Source organism: Euprymna scolopes, chromosome 17 (assembly GCF_053919585.1).
Source record: "Euprymna scolopes isolate OS-2025 chromosome 17, ASM5391958v1, whole genome shotgun sequence".
Lineage (NCBI taxonomy): Eukaryota > Metazoa > Mollusca > Cephalopoda > Sepiida > Sepiolidae > Euprymna > Euprymna scolopes.
The window spans coordinates 92354294-92371438 of record NC_136498.1 but is presented as its reverse complement, the minus strand read 5'-3'; the positions used below and the strand labels follow the sequence as shown (position 1 = coordinate 92371438).

The following is a 17145-nucleotide window of genomic DNA, read 5'->3' as shown; positions in this document are numbered from 1 at the left end:
CGACTTGAATTATGCCCGATCAATGTACGACTGACTGCTTCTGCTGTTTGTCATATAGAAACAACGTGTAACGTTTCTTACCTCAGCAGGAGCCAAGCGTACATTTTAATCATGCCAAAATAAGTCGTACATCACGAGCTTCGCTAAAACTGTACGACTAAATTATGTACGGCTAAATTATGTACGGCTAAATTATGTACGGCTATTTGCTTTTGCTGCTGATTTGCTATTAAAGCAACTTCGACACGGAAGAATTACTGTGTTTCTCAGCGCAAAATATCGTAAAAATCTGTTGGGGTATTATTAAAATAAACCATAAAATGAATTTACTCACAAGTTTCAGTTGAGAGTCTCTTTTTTTTTTTTGGAAATATCTTTTTAGATTCATATAAAAAGTATTTAAAATAATAAATTATAATTTAACAAAAATATTCTCTCTTAACGCAAAAAGAAAATAGATACATAAGTATTTATATAATGAAATCGTTAAAGACTGAAATAATTATTTTTTTCTAATTCTGTGTGCCAATTTTTTTTCGTATTTTTTTTTCGTATTTTTTTTTTGTATTTTTTTTTCGTATTTTTTTTTCGTTAAAATCTTTGTAAAAAGTAAACATAACTAATAATTAATTTAAAAATCAAACAAAAAAAAGCAGTAAGCAGTATTTAAAAATGTTTGAGAAAACTTAAAAAAATGACTTTTTTGCTTTTTCTGAGAAATGTTCCAGAGTCGCTTCATAATACGACACAACTTTATGCAATTATTAAAAAGAAAAAGAAAAAAGAAAACAAAACAAAATATTTACTTGTCTCCCCACAAGGGCAGTTCAACACTAATGTTTTAAATCTAGAGAAAACTAGTTTTCCCTAAAAAGGCACACTGAATTGAAAACATTGGCTCAGTCTTTAAAGACTTCTATTTTTACAAAGATTTTGTTATTGTGTTAAAAATTTAAGGTTACTTGTAAAATTTAATGTGCCCCCCCCCAATAACCTCTCGGCTGAAAGTTGGTTTTGTTTTGATTTCAATAAAACAGCAAGAAATAAACTTGTTTATATTTTTACAAAGATTAAAAATAAAAAGCGGCTCACTGGAGTAAAAAATGTCTCTAGTTTTTAAAGATTTGCCAAAAATAATCTCAACTGTAAGTAAATTCGTTTTATTGTTTATTGTGAGATTGTTTTATGATATTTTACGCGGACGGACCCAATAGATCGCATGTGTCGAAGTTGCTTTAATCATCAGCAGCGGCAATTAATCGTACATTGGTCATGCCTAATTTTAGTAAAACCGATAACTGTAAAATATGCTTATTTAGCATGGCCGGTATACGTTAGAAGATATGTGATCAATCCCGAAGGAATAAATCTAAAGTCAATCTTTGTTTAAAGGAAACTACACCAACAAAAGTCAATCTTTTTGAGTCATATCGACAAAAAATATCATGACGTACGCCGCCCAGTTGAAGAATTTCATCCGAAATGTGTAAAAACACTCGACGCCACGGGAGGTGGAACAGATTATGTGAGGAGCATTTTGTAGTTCTATGTCGCCTCATAGTTAAAGTTGGATAACACAACAGCATCGTTTTTTTTTTTGCTCTTATTACCCCATACAAGGCAAATTACCAAATGGATGCAAGGGATTACCATTTTGAACCATATCTGCAGGGATCCTCAGTAGGATGTTGAGCAACCAAATGTGTGTGTACACATTACATTTAAATTTCTGCATGTCAGTACAGTCAGGTAAGCAGGAGACGGGGAGGGAATTCCAAAGTTCGAGGGAAGAAACTATTAGAATAACAGGCTTTTTGGCATCTAGGGACCTACACAGTGAAAGGGTGGATTTTTGATGCTTGTCTGTTAGTCGGTGGTATTTACGCCAAGAGATTACATGCAACTAAAAGTTCTGTCATATTTGACTGACCAAATGAAGCTAGAAGCGGACCTGATATCCATAAAGCTCAGAAAGAACAATTTTTAACCCCTACGTTATTAATGTTATCAAATGGCCTCCCACAGAGTTCGGATCTTAATCCAACCGAAATTTTATGAAATTAATTTTCAAGATGTGTACACGCTAAAGAAATAACACATTAAACACATAAAATAGGTAAGTAAAATAGGTAAGTAAAATAGGTAAGTAAAATAGGTAAGTATGACTGAACGTATCCAACGAAGTTTATACTCATTTAACCAATTCCATGGCTAGATGCTGTGAGACAGTTATTCAGAACAAAGGATGCAACACTAGGTATTGATGATCATTTCTTTGTTGTTTTAGACCCTGCTTAAAATTAAGAGACTAATGGTAGATGCACCAGACGTGGCAACATGCATGGACGAATGATGGTGAGTTTTAGCATACAGTCAGGTGTAATTTTCTAGCACGGCAGAAGGAGCGCATTTTCTTTGCATAAGCCTTGGCAATGTCCTCAATATATTTACTCCAATTCATGTTGCCTATGAATGTTAGGCCGAGAAGTTTGAAAAATGGGTTCTCAGGTAGAGTGTTAAGTGTATGCATGTGATTTATGAGGAAAATGACCAGCATGCTCAATTATGGGTGTAAGAGCATTTTTTATATAAAGAAAACATAATGCATTAGTTTAACCGTTCATGGATACCATCGGTTTCATGAAAACACCGGAAACTTATGCCGCAGAGCTAAACATACCAAATGTATCCATTTTTTAATCTATATTATGAAGACCTAAAAAACTAACACATTATCTTTTTACTTGTGCGATTCTCAAAACATTCACTAAAAAACGGAGATTTGATAAGTTTTGTCCTGTGGGCTGAGTTTGTAGTTTTTCCATTAAAACGACGGTATCAATGGATGACCAAGAAAAGGACAGCTTGGAAGCTAAGTATTTTAATGATAGCTTTCAAGTTGTTCTTTTATTTTTTTTATTTTTTACCTTTTTTAACGTTATTTTCCATGATTTTTATTCCTTTCCTTTATTAACCTCCTTTTTCACCGATGTTCAGTTTTTCTATTTCAACAATACCAATTGAGTCTTCTAAACGATTATATATATATATATATATATATATATATATATATATATATATATATATATATATATATATATATATATATATATATATATATATATATGCCGTATAAATAGATAAAGTAGATTTAAAATCAACATAACAAAAAGAACTTATCTATTTTGTGTCATGAGACGCTATTGTTGGCGAGCGTTCTTTCGTATCATATCCAGAATAGAACTTCCTGTTGTGGCCAATCAAGCATTGTTCAGGCAGCGGAAGTGACGTATGACTACCCTGTTGCTGATTATAGAAAATGTTTCTCCTCGAGAATTAAAAAGAAAACGGATGTTTATGTTTCTGTTCTCTATTTTTGCCTATTTTTTTATCTTTGTCATTAATTTATCGCAGTCTGAAGAGACTCTCCCCTTCCTCTTAGTAGTAGTAGCAGTTGTCGTCGTCGTCGTCGCCGTATTATTATTATTATTATTATTATTATTATTATTATTATTATTATTATTATTATTAGTAGTAGTAGTAGTAGTAATAATATTATGCTACTACTACTACTACAACTATGGTTCTGGCAAGATAAACTGGAAATTTCACGGCGGAATAACTAAAACGTATTTTAACAAAATCCAACTTTCTCACATTCGTAAAGGTCATATTTTATCTGAATGATGGAATCCATTGGGCACAATGATTGAACTTTCCTAAAGCTTGACAATATGTCAAGTTGAAAAATTGACATAATCGTTCTGGGGCAGGTTTATGTTGCCTTTACTGATTATACTGGTGAAGTAACCGGACATATAAAGGGCTACTGGTTTATGACTAGTCTTCGCTTTGGCGTCAGATGTGTCGGAATTTATAAGTTTATAGCAGTAATAAGTCTATTTTTCTTTTTCGCAGGCTTATACATTTTTGCGCGAAGTGATTGATAAAATATCTAAAAACCATTTTTCGTTGGAAACACTTTGTTTCCCGATTTTCGCCAGTTGGAGATTTTGACGTGAAGCTGTAGAGACGTGCGATATCATTGTCTCAGCTTTGTTCAGATTTGAAGAACGTGATACGTGATGCATAGACTCTAGTAGATGATGATCTCTTTTGTACAGGTCCTTTTCTACCATAAAAGCATGTCGTTATATCCATAGAAAGTGCTCGACTGAGCTCCAATACTGGGTTCGTCCTTATAAGGCATTCATTGCTAAAACTCATTTTATTACCACATATAAAAAGCTTACCCCTTCTTCCTTCGTGTGCTTTTTCATTAACTTTCCAGCCATAGATAACATTATGCTAGGGTTTGTTTTCCTGCAGACTACAACATGATCTTTATCAAATGTAATATCAACAAATAAATGTTTAAATTTTGCCCATTCTTTTCAATCCTTTCATAATATCATGTTATTATTAACTTTATCAGCGAATTGTTATTAGCTTTAATAAATGGTGATTTATGAGTAAAAAAATTAAATGGTATATTTTTAAATTTAAAATTAACTGTTTTATTTACTTTAACGATTACTAAACTATTTATCATATTAATTTTCGCATACAGTTTTCGTGCAATCAGGCATGTATTTGTAATATATCCTATTTTCAGCAACTATAAAAATAACGAAAGTAAAAAGAGAAGCCTTTTTTCTTTATTCGTGTTTAGTTAACACATATGACTGACGTAACGACCGCTCAACTCCTGTCCAGTCCAAACAAACGTTATTTCGAGCAAAAAAAAAGAAAAAAAAAAAAGAAAAAAAAAACATTAAAATTCGTGGCCGCCAAATACTTGTTACTACTCAAGCAAAGCAGCAGGTTTGCTGAGGTCAACTACGATTTATTTTGATTGCACGTATATGAAAACAAGGAAACCGTCGGTTCCCGCCAGTGGATACTAATTGTCAAAACAGAAACGTTTTTATCCGCCATCTTTGTTTCTTGACATTTAACTTTTTTCTTTTATTTCATTTTGTAAAGATTTCATTCGTTTCAATCTATTTCTTTTATTTATTTCCAATATCTTTTTTTACATAATGAGATTTTTATATATTTTTCATGTCCAATTATTTAGTTTTATTAACAAAATATTTATTTCCACTTTTCATTGTTTCCTTTAGTTATTTAATTGTTTTTCATTCACTTTCATTTTTCTTTTATTTACATTTTTATTCTAATTTTTAACGATTTTCTTTTTTTTATGACAGATTATTGAATTTTATTGGAAAATTATTTTATAAAGTTTTTCACTTAATTATTCTTTCATTTATTTTTTGTTTTTTATTACCCTTTCTTTGTCTTTTCTATAATTTATCTTCTGTTTTCTTTTCTTTCCTTTTTCCGTTCTTATTTTTTTCTATATTTCTTTTTCTCTTTACTCGTTTTTGTTTCTTTTCGCTTTTGCTTTTCATATTTAAAATTTTTGTTTGTTTCCATATTTCATTCGCTTTTTTTGTCTCATTTTTGTCTCCCTTTGTTTCGTGCTCTCTTTTTTTGTTCAATTCCTTTTTTTATTTAAAATAATTTCTGTTTTCTCTATTAAAGGTACTACACCCTTACACATGTATACAGCATGTTCTTGTTGACTTTGAGAGTTTGATCTCTATAATGTTAGGTATCTCTCTCTCTCCCTCTCTCTCTCTCTCTCTCTCTCTCTCTCTCTCTATATATATATATATATATATATATATATATATATATATGTTGCTCCTTATCTTGAGCTGAGCATATTGGGAAGTGATACACGATATACATTTGGCGTATTAAGCGCTGCTCTTTGTGTAAAAAAATCGACCTTAGGTATTCCGACGATGTCAAAACATCGTTAATTCATTGCCACACAGCAGCTGCTGATTGGCGTAATGGTTCAAAGCCTTGACTGTCGTACGGGCGGTCGGGTTTCAATCCTGGCTTGAGGTAGTTGCCTGTCTGATGAGCTGTGATACAGCGAAACAGTACTGTATGTGGACGACTAATATATATTTAATTTTTTTAATTGATTTTTAGTTTGTCATTTTTTTTTTGAATAGGAGTTTTACGAAGTTCGATTTAGTTAAACAAATGTTGCGTAAGTGTTCAGTTTATCTCGAAAAAGTCAATGAAATAAAAGTAATCCGTCCAGATAGATTCGAACTAGCAGTCTATTCGATTAACAACCGGTCGAACCGTGGACGAAGATTTAGAACTATTTTAATGAACTAGATATTACAAGTGAGCAGATGCCATTTAATGATGATATAAACAAGGGGAGTTATGTTTGTTGGGGCAAATCACTCATATTTTGGGCTGATTAGAGCGTGTGTACTGGATTACTGTGTTATAAAGATGGTGGAATACTGAATTTGTTTTAAAAAGGGAACTTTTTGCTTTTTGATTAAGGAATGAGTTATGATTAACGTAGAATAAACGAAGCCGAAACTACGTCAGCTATTTTTATCGGCCATTCTGTCATTTTAGTATTTTGAGAAGCAAGATTAACAAATGGGTGAAAGATTTGAAGGATTATCACATGAAAAATCACGTGATTCAACAAAAGGCATATAAAGAAGGAGCGTCCTTCGTCTCCTATGAAAATGTGTAAAATTCATATGTAAAACACCAACGATATTACTGACGTATCTCTCTTACATTCCGGTGTTGGAAGTAAATTTGAATGTGAGAGTGAAAACTCCCTAACCCGTCAGTTAAATATGACTCTTTTTAAGAAAAAAATTGAATTGGATTAAATTTCAAATCAAAGTTAGCGATTAAAAAGTAAAATAGACCAATAAGTGCTAGGAATGACGAACTGAACTGATTTATAGATGCGCTGTTTGTTACAGAATATGACATCTACAACTACAGATGTGAAGCAGACATCTGTTTCAGCTTTTACACTCATCAGTGTGAATAAACACAGTGAGATTCAAAACCGAAATTGCAGTGACTGGCGTCTTAACCTTCCAACCAGTCCACTATAATGAACGAAATTATATTGTATTGAATGAAACTATTCATTTGTGTACATTTCACAATAATGATGACGGAAATGATTCAATATTTTTACGAAAGCTCTTGCTTATGCTAAGTCGATAAGAACACACACACATATGACATGAATCTTTTACTTTAAATATAGATATATTAAAAGTCACGTGATTCAACTCTATAGAGTGAGTACAAAACGGATCGATTGACTTTTTCTCACATACACACACGCGCGTGCGCGTGCGCATGCGCGTGCGCATGCGCGCGTGTGTATTAGCAGGGTTATCCCGCGTATCCCGGGTTAGAATGTGGGACAGCATCATATACAACATCATATTAAGGTGAGTTTACTTTAAGACCAACCTTGATGTTGTCAGCCCAAATCTTACCAACTGATGCATATACTCTTAATCTAATGCTTTTAAATAGAATTTCATTGTGTTACATAAAAAGTAACAGCTGGAAATACAAAAATATTTCAATTATGTTCAGATTCAAAATTGTGAATACACTTATTAGCTGTGAGAAATTGCACAAATTGAATCGTGTTTCCTCATTGGCTGATTAATTCAATACATTTTTTTAAAACAGCCATTCTTATTGGTTGAATTAAAATATTAACCTACGCGAGTTTCGGGCTTTTTCAACTAAAAATCAATCCCGAAAAAACGCCGAACTCATTTTATTTTTCTTAATTAATTTAAAGGCATTTGGTGCCCCAAAATATCATTGTATCTTTAAGACAATTTAACCTAACAAATTAGGTATTTATTTCTTGACAAAATATCGTCTTTTCAGTCAGCAAAGATTGTTGATTGTTGCTTAATTACAAGCTCGTTGGATGCATCCGAATTACTAATTGATCGTTGTATTAAAGAGAAAAGTTCTTTGTGCCAAGGACTATTACTTAGCTTCATAGAAGATTCTTCAACTACCACTTCATCTAGAAGTCAACTACCACTTCATCTAGAAGTCAACTACTAGGCTTACGCAGAGCCACAAGATTATGCAACATATTTTTCAAGAAAAGAAAACGACCTGTATGTAAAGCATTAGATACGTGCACTTTTCAATTTGATGTGTTTTAATTTTCGCTCTCTGCCAAAGTTCAAAGTTATGTGGGAATAAAATTCTCACAAAGCTTACTGCCTACTATATCTACGGTTGTTAACGAACAGATATGCACACACGTACAGAAAGGTGTTCTCTTTTATATACTAGTCGGAATACACATCGTTGCCCGGTCAAAATGAAAACTTAAGACTTTCATCTATCCATTTTTCTATTCGTCTATCTATAATTCTCTTTCCCCCCTCCTTGATTTTCCCACTTCATCTTTCTCTTTCATCACACTTGCTTTCATCAAATATTTAGGACACTTTTATTGTCTTCGGAGACACGAAGTTTGTAAACTAAGCACATGAAAGAAATGTTGCAGAACTTAATACTATTTCCAATAAATATTATTTCCAATAAATATTATTTCCAATAAATATTATTTACAATAACTCATCAATAGACCAACAAGCTTAAGTGAGATAAATGTGCTTTTAAAAAATAATTTTCTAAATCAATCATCACAATGTCCAATTGGTTTAATTAATATTTGCATTTTTTTAATGAAAAAATATAAAAATATGATTTATATTAGTTATATTATATTTTTTTTAATCAAAGATATAGAGTGAGAATGAATCAAGAGAGAAAGAGAGAGAGAGAGAGAGAGAGGGGGGTATGTGTCGCATTATATCTACAGAAACGATTGTCAGGTTCGCTGTAGTTTGAGGAGTGTTTGAATTAGTTTGACACTGTATTTGCTCTGATAATTATTATTGCAGTAAATGCCAGTTTTCCATTTACTTAGCGAGTGAGCAGGAAAGAGAATGCCATCGAAATCGGGATTGGTCTGTTTGTGAGATTATCTATGTGTCCCTATACTTACAAATGGAAATATACTTGACGACGCACGCACACACACACACACACACACACACACACACACACACACACACACACACACACACACACACACACACACACACACACATATATATGAATTAAAAATGGAAAAATAGAAAAGCTATAATGTTTTGCCGGCTTCATAAAAAAGAAGAAAACTAGCACAGGGAAAATTAATAGTAATAGGGTATAAAAGATTGAAATTAAAGATTCGTACACACATATATAATACATATATATGCACAAAATATACATAAAAACTGTATTAGCAAAATTGAAGCTGAGAAAAAAAAAACAAAAGTAGAAGGGGGTCCATTCCATATATATATACATATATATATATATATATATATATATATATATATATATATATATATATATATATATATATATACTTACAGGTGTCGAATATGTTGAATATAAATAATAATTTTATTAGTTTATTTTCTATACCGCAAACGCCGGCAATACTTAGGATTTCTGTTATATGATGTGAGGAGACTTTTCCGTTTGAATAATATTACATAATATCAGTAAATATTTTTTTAAAATATCATTTTCATTGAAATATATATATAACAATAAAGACGTGGTATGAATTTTGAGAAATGCGAAACCATTGGCTGCGATGAATGTGAATAACAAACAGTTAATAACTAGCTAACTCAGTTCTACGGAAATATATAAAAAACACGCCTTATCATGCAATACAATAATGAATTTAATTGATTGAATTTTATTTATATATATGTATAGGAAATTTGAAAAAAGTATTTTCAAAATTTCCTATATATATATATATATATATATATATATATATATATATATATATATATATATATATATATATAAACATTGTAAGAAGTCTACACGAATTGATCAACGTTTCAACAATTTTATGTTTCGTCAGATCTCAAATTGAACTTCGTGGTCAGAAAATAGGATAAAACAGAATAAAATTTTCTCAGAAATCAATCGAAAAAAAATAAATAAAAATAAAAAATTCCCATAATACGACCGAAAATACCGAAGGGACGACCGTTATTCTATCTACTTAGACGCTATTCTAGCCCCTAGTTCGTTTTAAAATCTAGCTATTGATAGTTATCCAAATTTGTTTGCCTCCTTCCCTCTTTTCAAGTACTGAAGTCCGTCCGTTAGACCACCCAAAAAAGTGCAAAAAATTGTGTCACTAAGAAAGTCGTAGCAGATAAAAAGTGAATAAGTGCGTTTAAATATATCTATTCACTATTTACCTTATTTATTTAGTGTTTGGTAAATTTATTTATCTGTATTTGCAATCAAACTAATCTCTTACATATATACATACATACATATACAAATATACATACATGCATATATATACACGTATACACACGTTTATATATATGTATATATATATACACACACACACAAATACGAAAGTACGTACACACAGATGAGCACATACATATCTCTATAACCAGTATAACTGAGTCATACATATGTCGTACCTATATAGACCAAGTTTATATAAGTAGATTCATTACCTCCATCTATTAGCACATATATTTAATGGTAAAATTAATAGGTCCGTAATCAAAATCATAATCAAATATATAGAATCTAATGAGCTAAACGGTGCAATGTTATACTTTAAACATGTTAATGGTATAATAATTATTAGAATCTTAGAATGCAATATTAGTGCACTTGTTCGTTACTATTATTATTTTTATTTATTTATATCGTTAACTATCAAAATTTTACCTATCCCCTGTTTTCACTAACACTATTAAAGAGTTTAGCTACTTCTTCCTGGTACTATTTTCCGTGGATAATATAGTTACTCAGAAGGGCCGCTAGTTATCTCTGGGATTGTATAGTGGGTTCACTGGGCTATTTTCAAACTTATCTAGAGTTAAACGTTTAAAGGGCCTTCGTCCCTATGGTTGAGCAATTTATCTTTATCTACGAATGCAATTACAGCTAATTTCTCATTAAGGCGAAGAAGACAAGTGGATTATGTAGGGATTGCAGTTATATTACTACGGGTGTTTAAGGGAGTACATATTTGGATAATAAGGTACCCACACCATTATTTGGGTTACTAGACATTTTGTGGTTTCTGTATCTCATTTTAAATTCAGTACTTATCCCACCAATGTAATATTTTACATGATTATGATTGTCTTTTGGAAATACAGTTTTCATGTAGACTACGTTTTTAGTTTAACATTTTGTAAGGGACATTCATTCTTATTTCTACAGTTACACACTCTACTCTCGTTATTGCTATATCATGTATTATTAGTTCTATCCTCTTGACTTAGTAATTTTCTATTATTACTTTTAATATTCTTTCTAGATTGTTAGGTAATTGTAGGTAAGTTTCGCGGTGTTTGTGTTAAAAGTCTTATGTAGAAAGTTATTTATAGAAAAGTGTCGTTTTACAAGATTAATAAGTCTATGTCCAATCTTGTTTTGACTAGTAAGTTGAACGGGGCTTCTACCAGATAATTTTCCGCTTGTATTTTTCCTTCTGTTATTTCTATTATTTGTATTGCTATACTTAACTTTTGTATTAGAAGTATTAGATCAAAGAATATGTTTAAATGACACTACTGAAAATATGTGAGAAATGACCGACATGCAAAAATTGAAGACAATAAACTTACCTAATGGACCAAGTCGATAATTAAATGTGATGACAATGATTTCTTCCAAGGCAAGGAGACTGGCTTCGAACATGGCGCCCATACCCTGTTGATATGAGCCTCCATGAACGAAGATGACCACTGGAAGTATACGGCGAGGATCATCTAACTGAAGAATAAAAACATAAAAAATAAAAAGGAAAATAATATAAAATAATATAACTTTTAAGCAAAAACTTTCATGAAAATAAAAACACAATAGATACATAAAATTTTGTGTAAATACATAAAATAATAATAATAACAATAATAATTTATATATATATAAATATATATATAAATATATATATATACACACACACACACACACATATATATATATATATATATATATATATATATATATATATATTATAGGGGAGACGCGACGTTGCTCGGAATTGAATTAGAACCAAACGAATGTTTACACTTCAAATACTTTTATTATCACTGAAATAGGTGAAAATAGATGAAATCAATCAATTTTCAATAAAATCGATTAATTACCTGCTATTGTCGTGGATCCACCGCTGTGCATTTGGAAGAAGTTTCATATGCTCCCCGCAGTGATTAGTTATTTAGAGAACCTACCGTTAATTTTATCAAATTATTTTTATATAATAACTTAAATTGAAGTTTTAAATGTATCATGGTTCAGTTGTGCTCTACACAGAAACATTCCTTTCGAACGTATCTTATCAAGTATCTACCGTTGATTGTATACGTCGGGCTCATATACTTGTACGCTGGTAAAAATACTCAAATGCATTTGTGATGTTAGGTTGTATAGGGGTATTAATTTAAGTCAAAATCGAACTGTGCCTTCTTAAAACGTATTTTTTTCGATACTTATCGGAGGCATTTCGACACAAAATTTATCTAAGAACACTCTCAGGCACTTATGTACTTTTGTGTGAAATTTCGTTTAGGAATCCATAGGGAACGAACTTATACATACACACAGGCAAAGTGTATTTTATACATAAGTAGAGATAAATATCATTTTAGAACAGTTTTATTTATACAAACAATTTCTGCTAAATATATGCATACATGTTTCAACTGCGACTTTATTCAATAATCACTGAAGATCGTAGATAAAACATGTATGCATATATGAATCCAAAATGTTTGCATGAATAAAAATCGGCTAAAATATGGCGCTACTTGTTATTGAACACTATTTGATAAATACTGTTATGAATAAATCCCCTACAAACACTATATATACAGTGCCACGCAAAAGTATTGGATACATTACATTTTATTTCATAACTTTAATTAGGGCTCAAGGTTTTACCTAAAATTTGGTCAGTATATTCCTATTACTATTGTAACTAATATTTGGGGTAATAATTACAAAATTAAAGTTTAGAAAGTTTATATTAAAGGAAAAATATAAATTAACTAACGCAAGAATATTGGATACATTGATTTAATATTTGGTTGCATAGTCTTTATTACGTTCAACAGCTTCCAATCGCTTTCTATAGTTGCACACATGTTTTTTGCAAAGATATGCAGGTATTTTGCGCCATTCTTCTTTGCAGAACTGTTCTAGTTGTTGAATATTTTGTGGATCCCTCTTGTGAACATTGATCTTCAATATTTTCCACAAATTTTCAATTGGGTTGAGGTCTGGAGACTGACTGGGCCAAATAATAACGTCAATTTCGTTATTTCTAAGCTATTCTTTGGTTAGTTTGGCAGTATAATTTGGATCATTGTCTTGCTGAAACACGAAATTGCTATTATGTCTCAACAAATCAGCAGATTTCTGGAGGTTTTTCTCCCAAATCTCCCTGTACATACGTCCATTCATTCTACTATTGATGATTTCTAGTTCACCAGTACCTTTGGATGAAAAACACCCCCATACTATAATCGAACCTCCGCCAAACTTTACCGTAGGAATGGTATTTTTTTTGTTATAGGTGGTGCCATTTTTACACCATACACGTGTTGCTGTGTTTCTTCCAAAGATTTCGATTTTCATTTCGTCTGACCAGATTACTTTGTTCCAAAATTCTTGGGGTTGTTCCCCATATGTTTTAACATAATTCGAACGTGATCGGACATGTTTAAGCTTCAATAATGGAATTTTTCTTGGGGACCTTGATACAAAACCTGCACGATTTAGAACTCTACTGATTGTATACTTACCACGAGTAAGAAAAGTTTTTTTCCACCTTTCTGCTTACGCACCTTGATTTTTTTCCTTTAATTTTCTTGTCCGACCACATCTTGAAAGATTTGCAACAGCTTCACCAGGGTTTTGAAACTTTCTAATACCGTTTCCAACTGTACTAAGTGGTAGATTAAGTTCCCTTGATATTATTCGATACCCTTTTCATTCTTTATGCTTATCAATGATTTTTTGATGAATGTCTATTGACAACTCTTTAGTTTAAGGCATTTTTATAAATGAACTCGTTAACTTTGAAGGAGTGAGCCCAAACTGGAAGAATTTTATAAAATTATTTTAATATAAAGTTCTCTGATTGGTCAGTGATAACTCGTTTGCGTTATTGCAACACGCTAAGCAAAAGTTATTTATATTTATTTCAGAAAAATAATTTTTAAAAAGTGTATCCAGTACTTTTGCGTTTGTTAATTCCTATTTTTCCTTAAATATAAACTTTCTAAACTTTGATTTTGTAATTACTAATCCAAATATAATTTAGAATAGTAATAGGAATATACTGACCTAATTTTAGGTAAAATCTTGAACCCTAATTTAAGTTATGAAGAAAAATGTAATGTATCCAATACTTTTGTGTGGCACTATATATATATATATATATATATATATATATATATATATATATATATATATATATATATATGGTAAAACTGGTAATTAGTAAAAACCTGAAGAGAGTGCTTAGTACTATTGCAGAGCAAATATGTGTTTTATTTTTTATTACCGTTTTATCTGTTTGGTTACATATGTTTCGGATGTTGGACTATGTTTACGATCCAGCAGCATCGTCAGACCTTACAGAAATTATTATTATTTGGGAGAAGGGTTTTAGAGTATATACGAGAAAAAGGGGGGATAAGAGATAATAAAGGGGAGGGAGACGGGTATCGACAATAGTTAAGTTTTGAAGGTTAAGATACATTAGATTGTACTGTGTGTGGGGGGTAGCAGATTCAGGTAGGCGTGGGTGGAAATATATGGATATAGGGAGAGAGGGAGGTAAAGAGGGAGGAAAGGGAGGAAGTGGGGAAAGGAATTTCGACTTTTGGTTTTAAGATTTGACTGCTTTTGGTTGTTTATGCCGGCACTGGAGTATATGGAATAGATGAGAGAGAGAGAGAGAGAGAGAGAGAGAGAGAGAGAGAGAGAGAGAGAGAGAGAGAGGACTTTTGTACGTGTCATATGTGTTTGGCCAGTAAGGGATTTCATTTCGAATGTTCGTAGTAGCTCCGATTCATTCATTTGAGTTGACAACGAGTTGTTTTTAGGTAGTTAAGAGTTAATACATATGTCAACAGACGCGCATATACGCATACATACACGTACATAGATATGAACATATTTACACATCCACACACAGATAATACGCACATACACATATATACATACAATACACATGTAAACATACATGCATCTAAATGCAGACATACACACACATACTCATATACATAAATATATATATATACATATATACATACACATATATATATACACACATACGTGGAGACATAATACTGATGCACATATACATACACACATCTACCCATACATACGCATACACAATTATATAAATATACCTATTCATATAAAGATATTAATATACACACATATACCGACACACACACACATATATATATATATATATATATATATATATATATATATATATATATAGACATGTGCACATTTATACTAAGTAAATAAAGTAAAGTTAGGATAAATAAATAAACATAGGGGTATAGTTAATAATGCGAGGTTAGGTAGACGCATTGTAAGATATGTACAAATACATGCTGCTGGTTTACTATTTAGGGGTCTGTATGGATTTACTTTGCTAAAACAATGTTAATTAGAAATTAAGAAGTGAAAGTGATAGAGATAGTAGGAGGAAGGGGAGGAAAATGATGATTGTAAATAAAATGTGGTGAAGGTGTAGGTGTGTTTAGGGACTAATTTTCATTTTCTTAAGTAGTTTTTTTGTGTATATATTGGTTGAATTTATACGTATCAGAGACATAAATGTAAGTAGTAAGAGTTATTAATAAAGCGAGGGTATTCAGAATTAGGTTGTGTTATATTCATGGTTATATGGTTAAGTGGATGTCTAGGGGTTTAAACGTGGTTTGATCGATATAGGGGTCTGAACGTTTAAAGATTAAAGATTATGAGGGTTGGTGGTTGAGTTCTAATGAGTCAGAAGTTCTTGTAGTTCCGTTAAGTTCATATATATAGGGGGTGGGCTCCTAATATGATGTTTTGGGTAGTGGTTATGTTTAACCTTATTTTCAGTGTCAATTGTATTGCGAGCATAGGCAAATATACATACAAACACATACAGTCATATAAATCCAGACATAGCTATACTTGTGTACAGACGTTCACCCATGCATGCACATAGACATACATATACATATATATATTTTTTCTCGTATTTCCTCTAAAACACTTCTTCCAAATAATAACAATCATTTCTGTAAGGTCTAACGAGGCTGCTGGATCGTAAACATGGTCCAACATCCGAAATATATGTAACTAAGCATATAAAACGGTAATAAAAAAATAACACACACACACACATACATACATATATATATATATGAAAATTAAGTTGAAAAACTAAAACAACTCAAAAAATATCTTCACATGAAAAGTCCACATGATTTGCGTTTCTTAATTGAAAATAAATATTGTTACATAAAAAGGACTTTAGCTATCCATCTGTCTTTCTCTTTCGTACGAAAGTCTTCCGGCTTTCTGTAAATGTTTTCTGTAACTGTTCTCTATTTTTAATACGGTATATAAATGTATTTATTTATAAATCAACATTGGCTCGAATGTTTCCGTATCTAGAGCCAATCCAGACCTGAGTTCGGCAACAACCCGCATAGTAGTATAAACAACCAAACAAAAAAGTAATTCAAAACAAATATATTACAAATAAATGTTACCAAAGGCAAGATATTACTAATCTACTTATCTGGATAAATCCTTTTTTATGTTTTTGCTTATTTTAAAGCGCTTATTCTTTTCAAACACAAGTAGGGTCACGTGTTAAGTTAGAACAAGAACAAAATGGCTGACATAAGACTATTATCGGTGGAGTCTCGATAATCGCTCAAAAACTACTGGTAGAAACCCACTGAATAAATGTCACGAAGTATGACCACTGTCCGGTAAAATAACTCTCACTAACTGACACCAACACTGAAGCGTCCAGCCGGTTATCACACGACGATAATAACGAGGACACATAAGTGTGTAGTTCCGTGCGCTTCAGTGTGGCTGTATATTTTGCTTACTACTATAAATATTCGACAGAAGACGCAGCAGACTGTG

General features: G+C 31.5%; 1 protein-coding gene across 1 annotated transcript in view; it reads right to left on the bottom strand.

Moving 5' to 3' along the window:
• The window catches only part of LOC145296842 (pyrethroid hydrolase Ces2e-like), a 1088672-nt gene that overhangs the window by 164596 nt on the left and 906931 nt on the right, over positions 1–17145 (bottom strand). The window contains exon 3 of the mRNA XM_080142964.1: positions 11589–11736. Within this exon, the coding sequence (XP_079999090.1) occupies positions 11589–11736 (148 nt within the window). The remainder of the gene's footprint in view (positions 1–11588; positions 11737–17145) is intronic.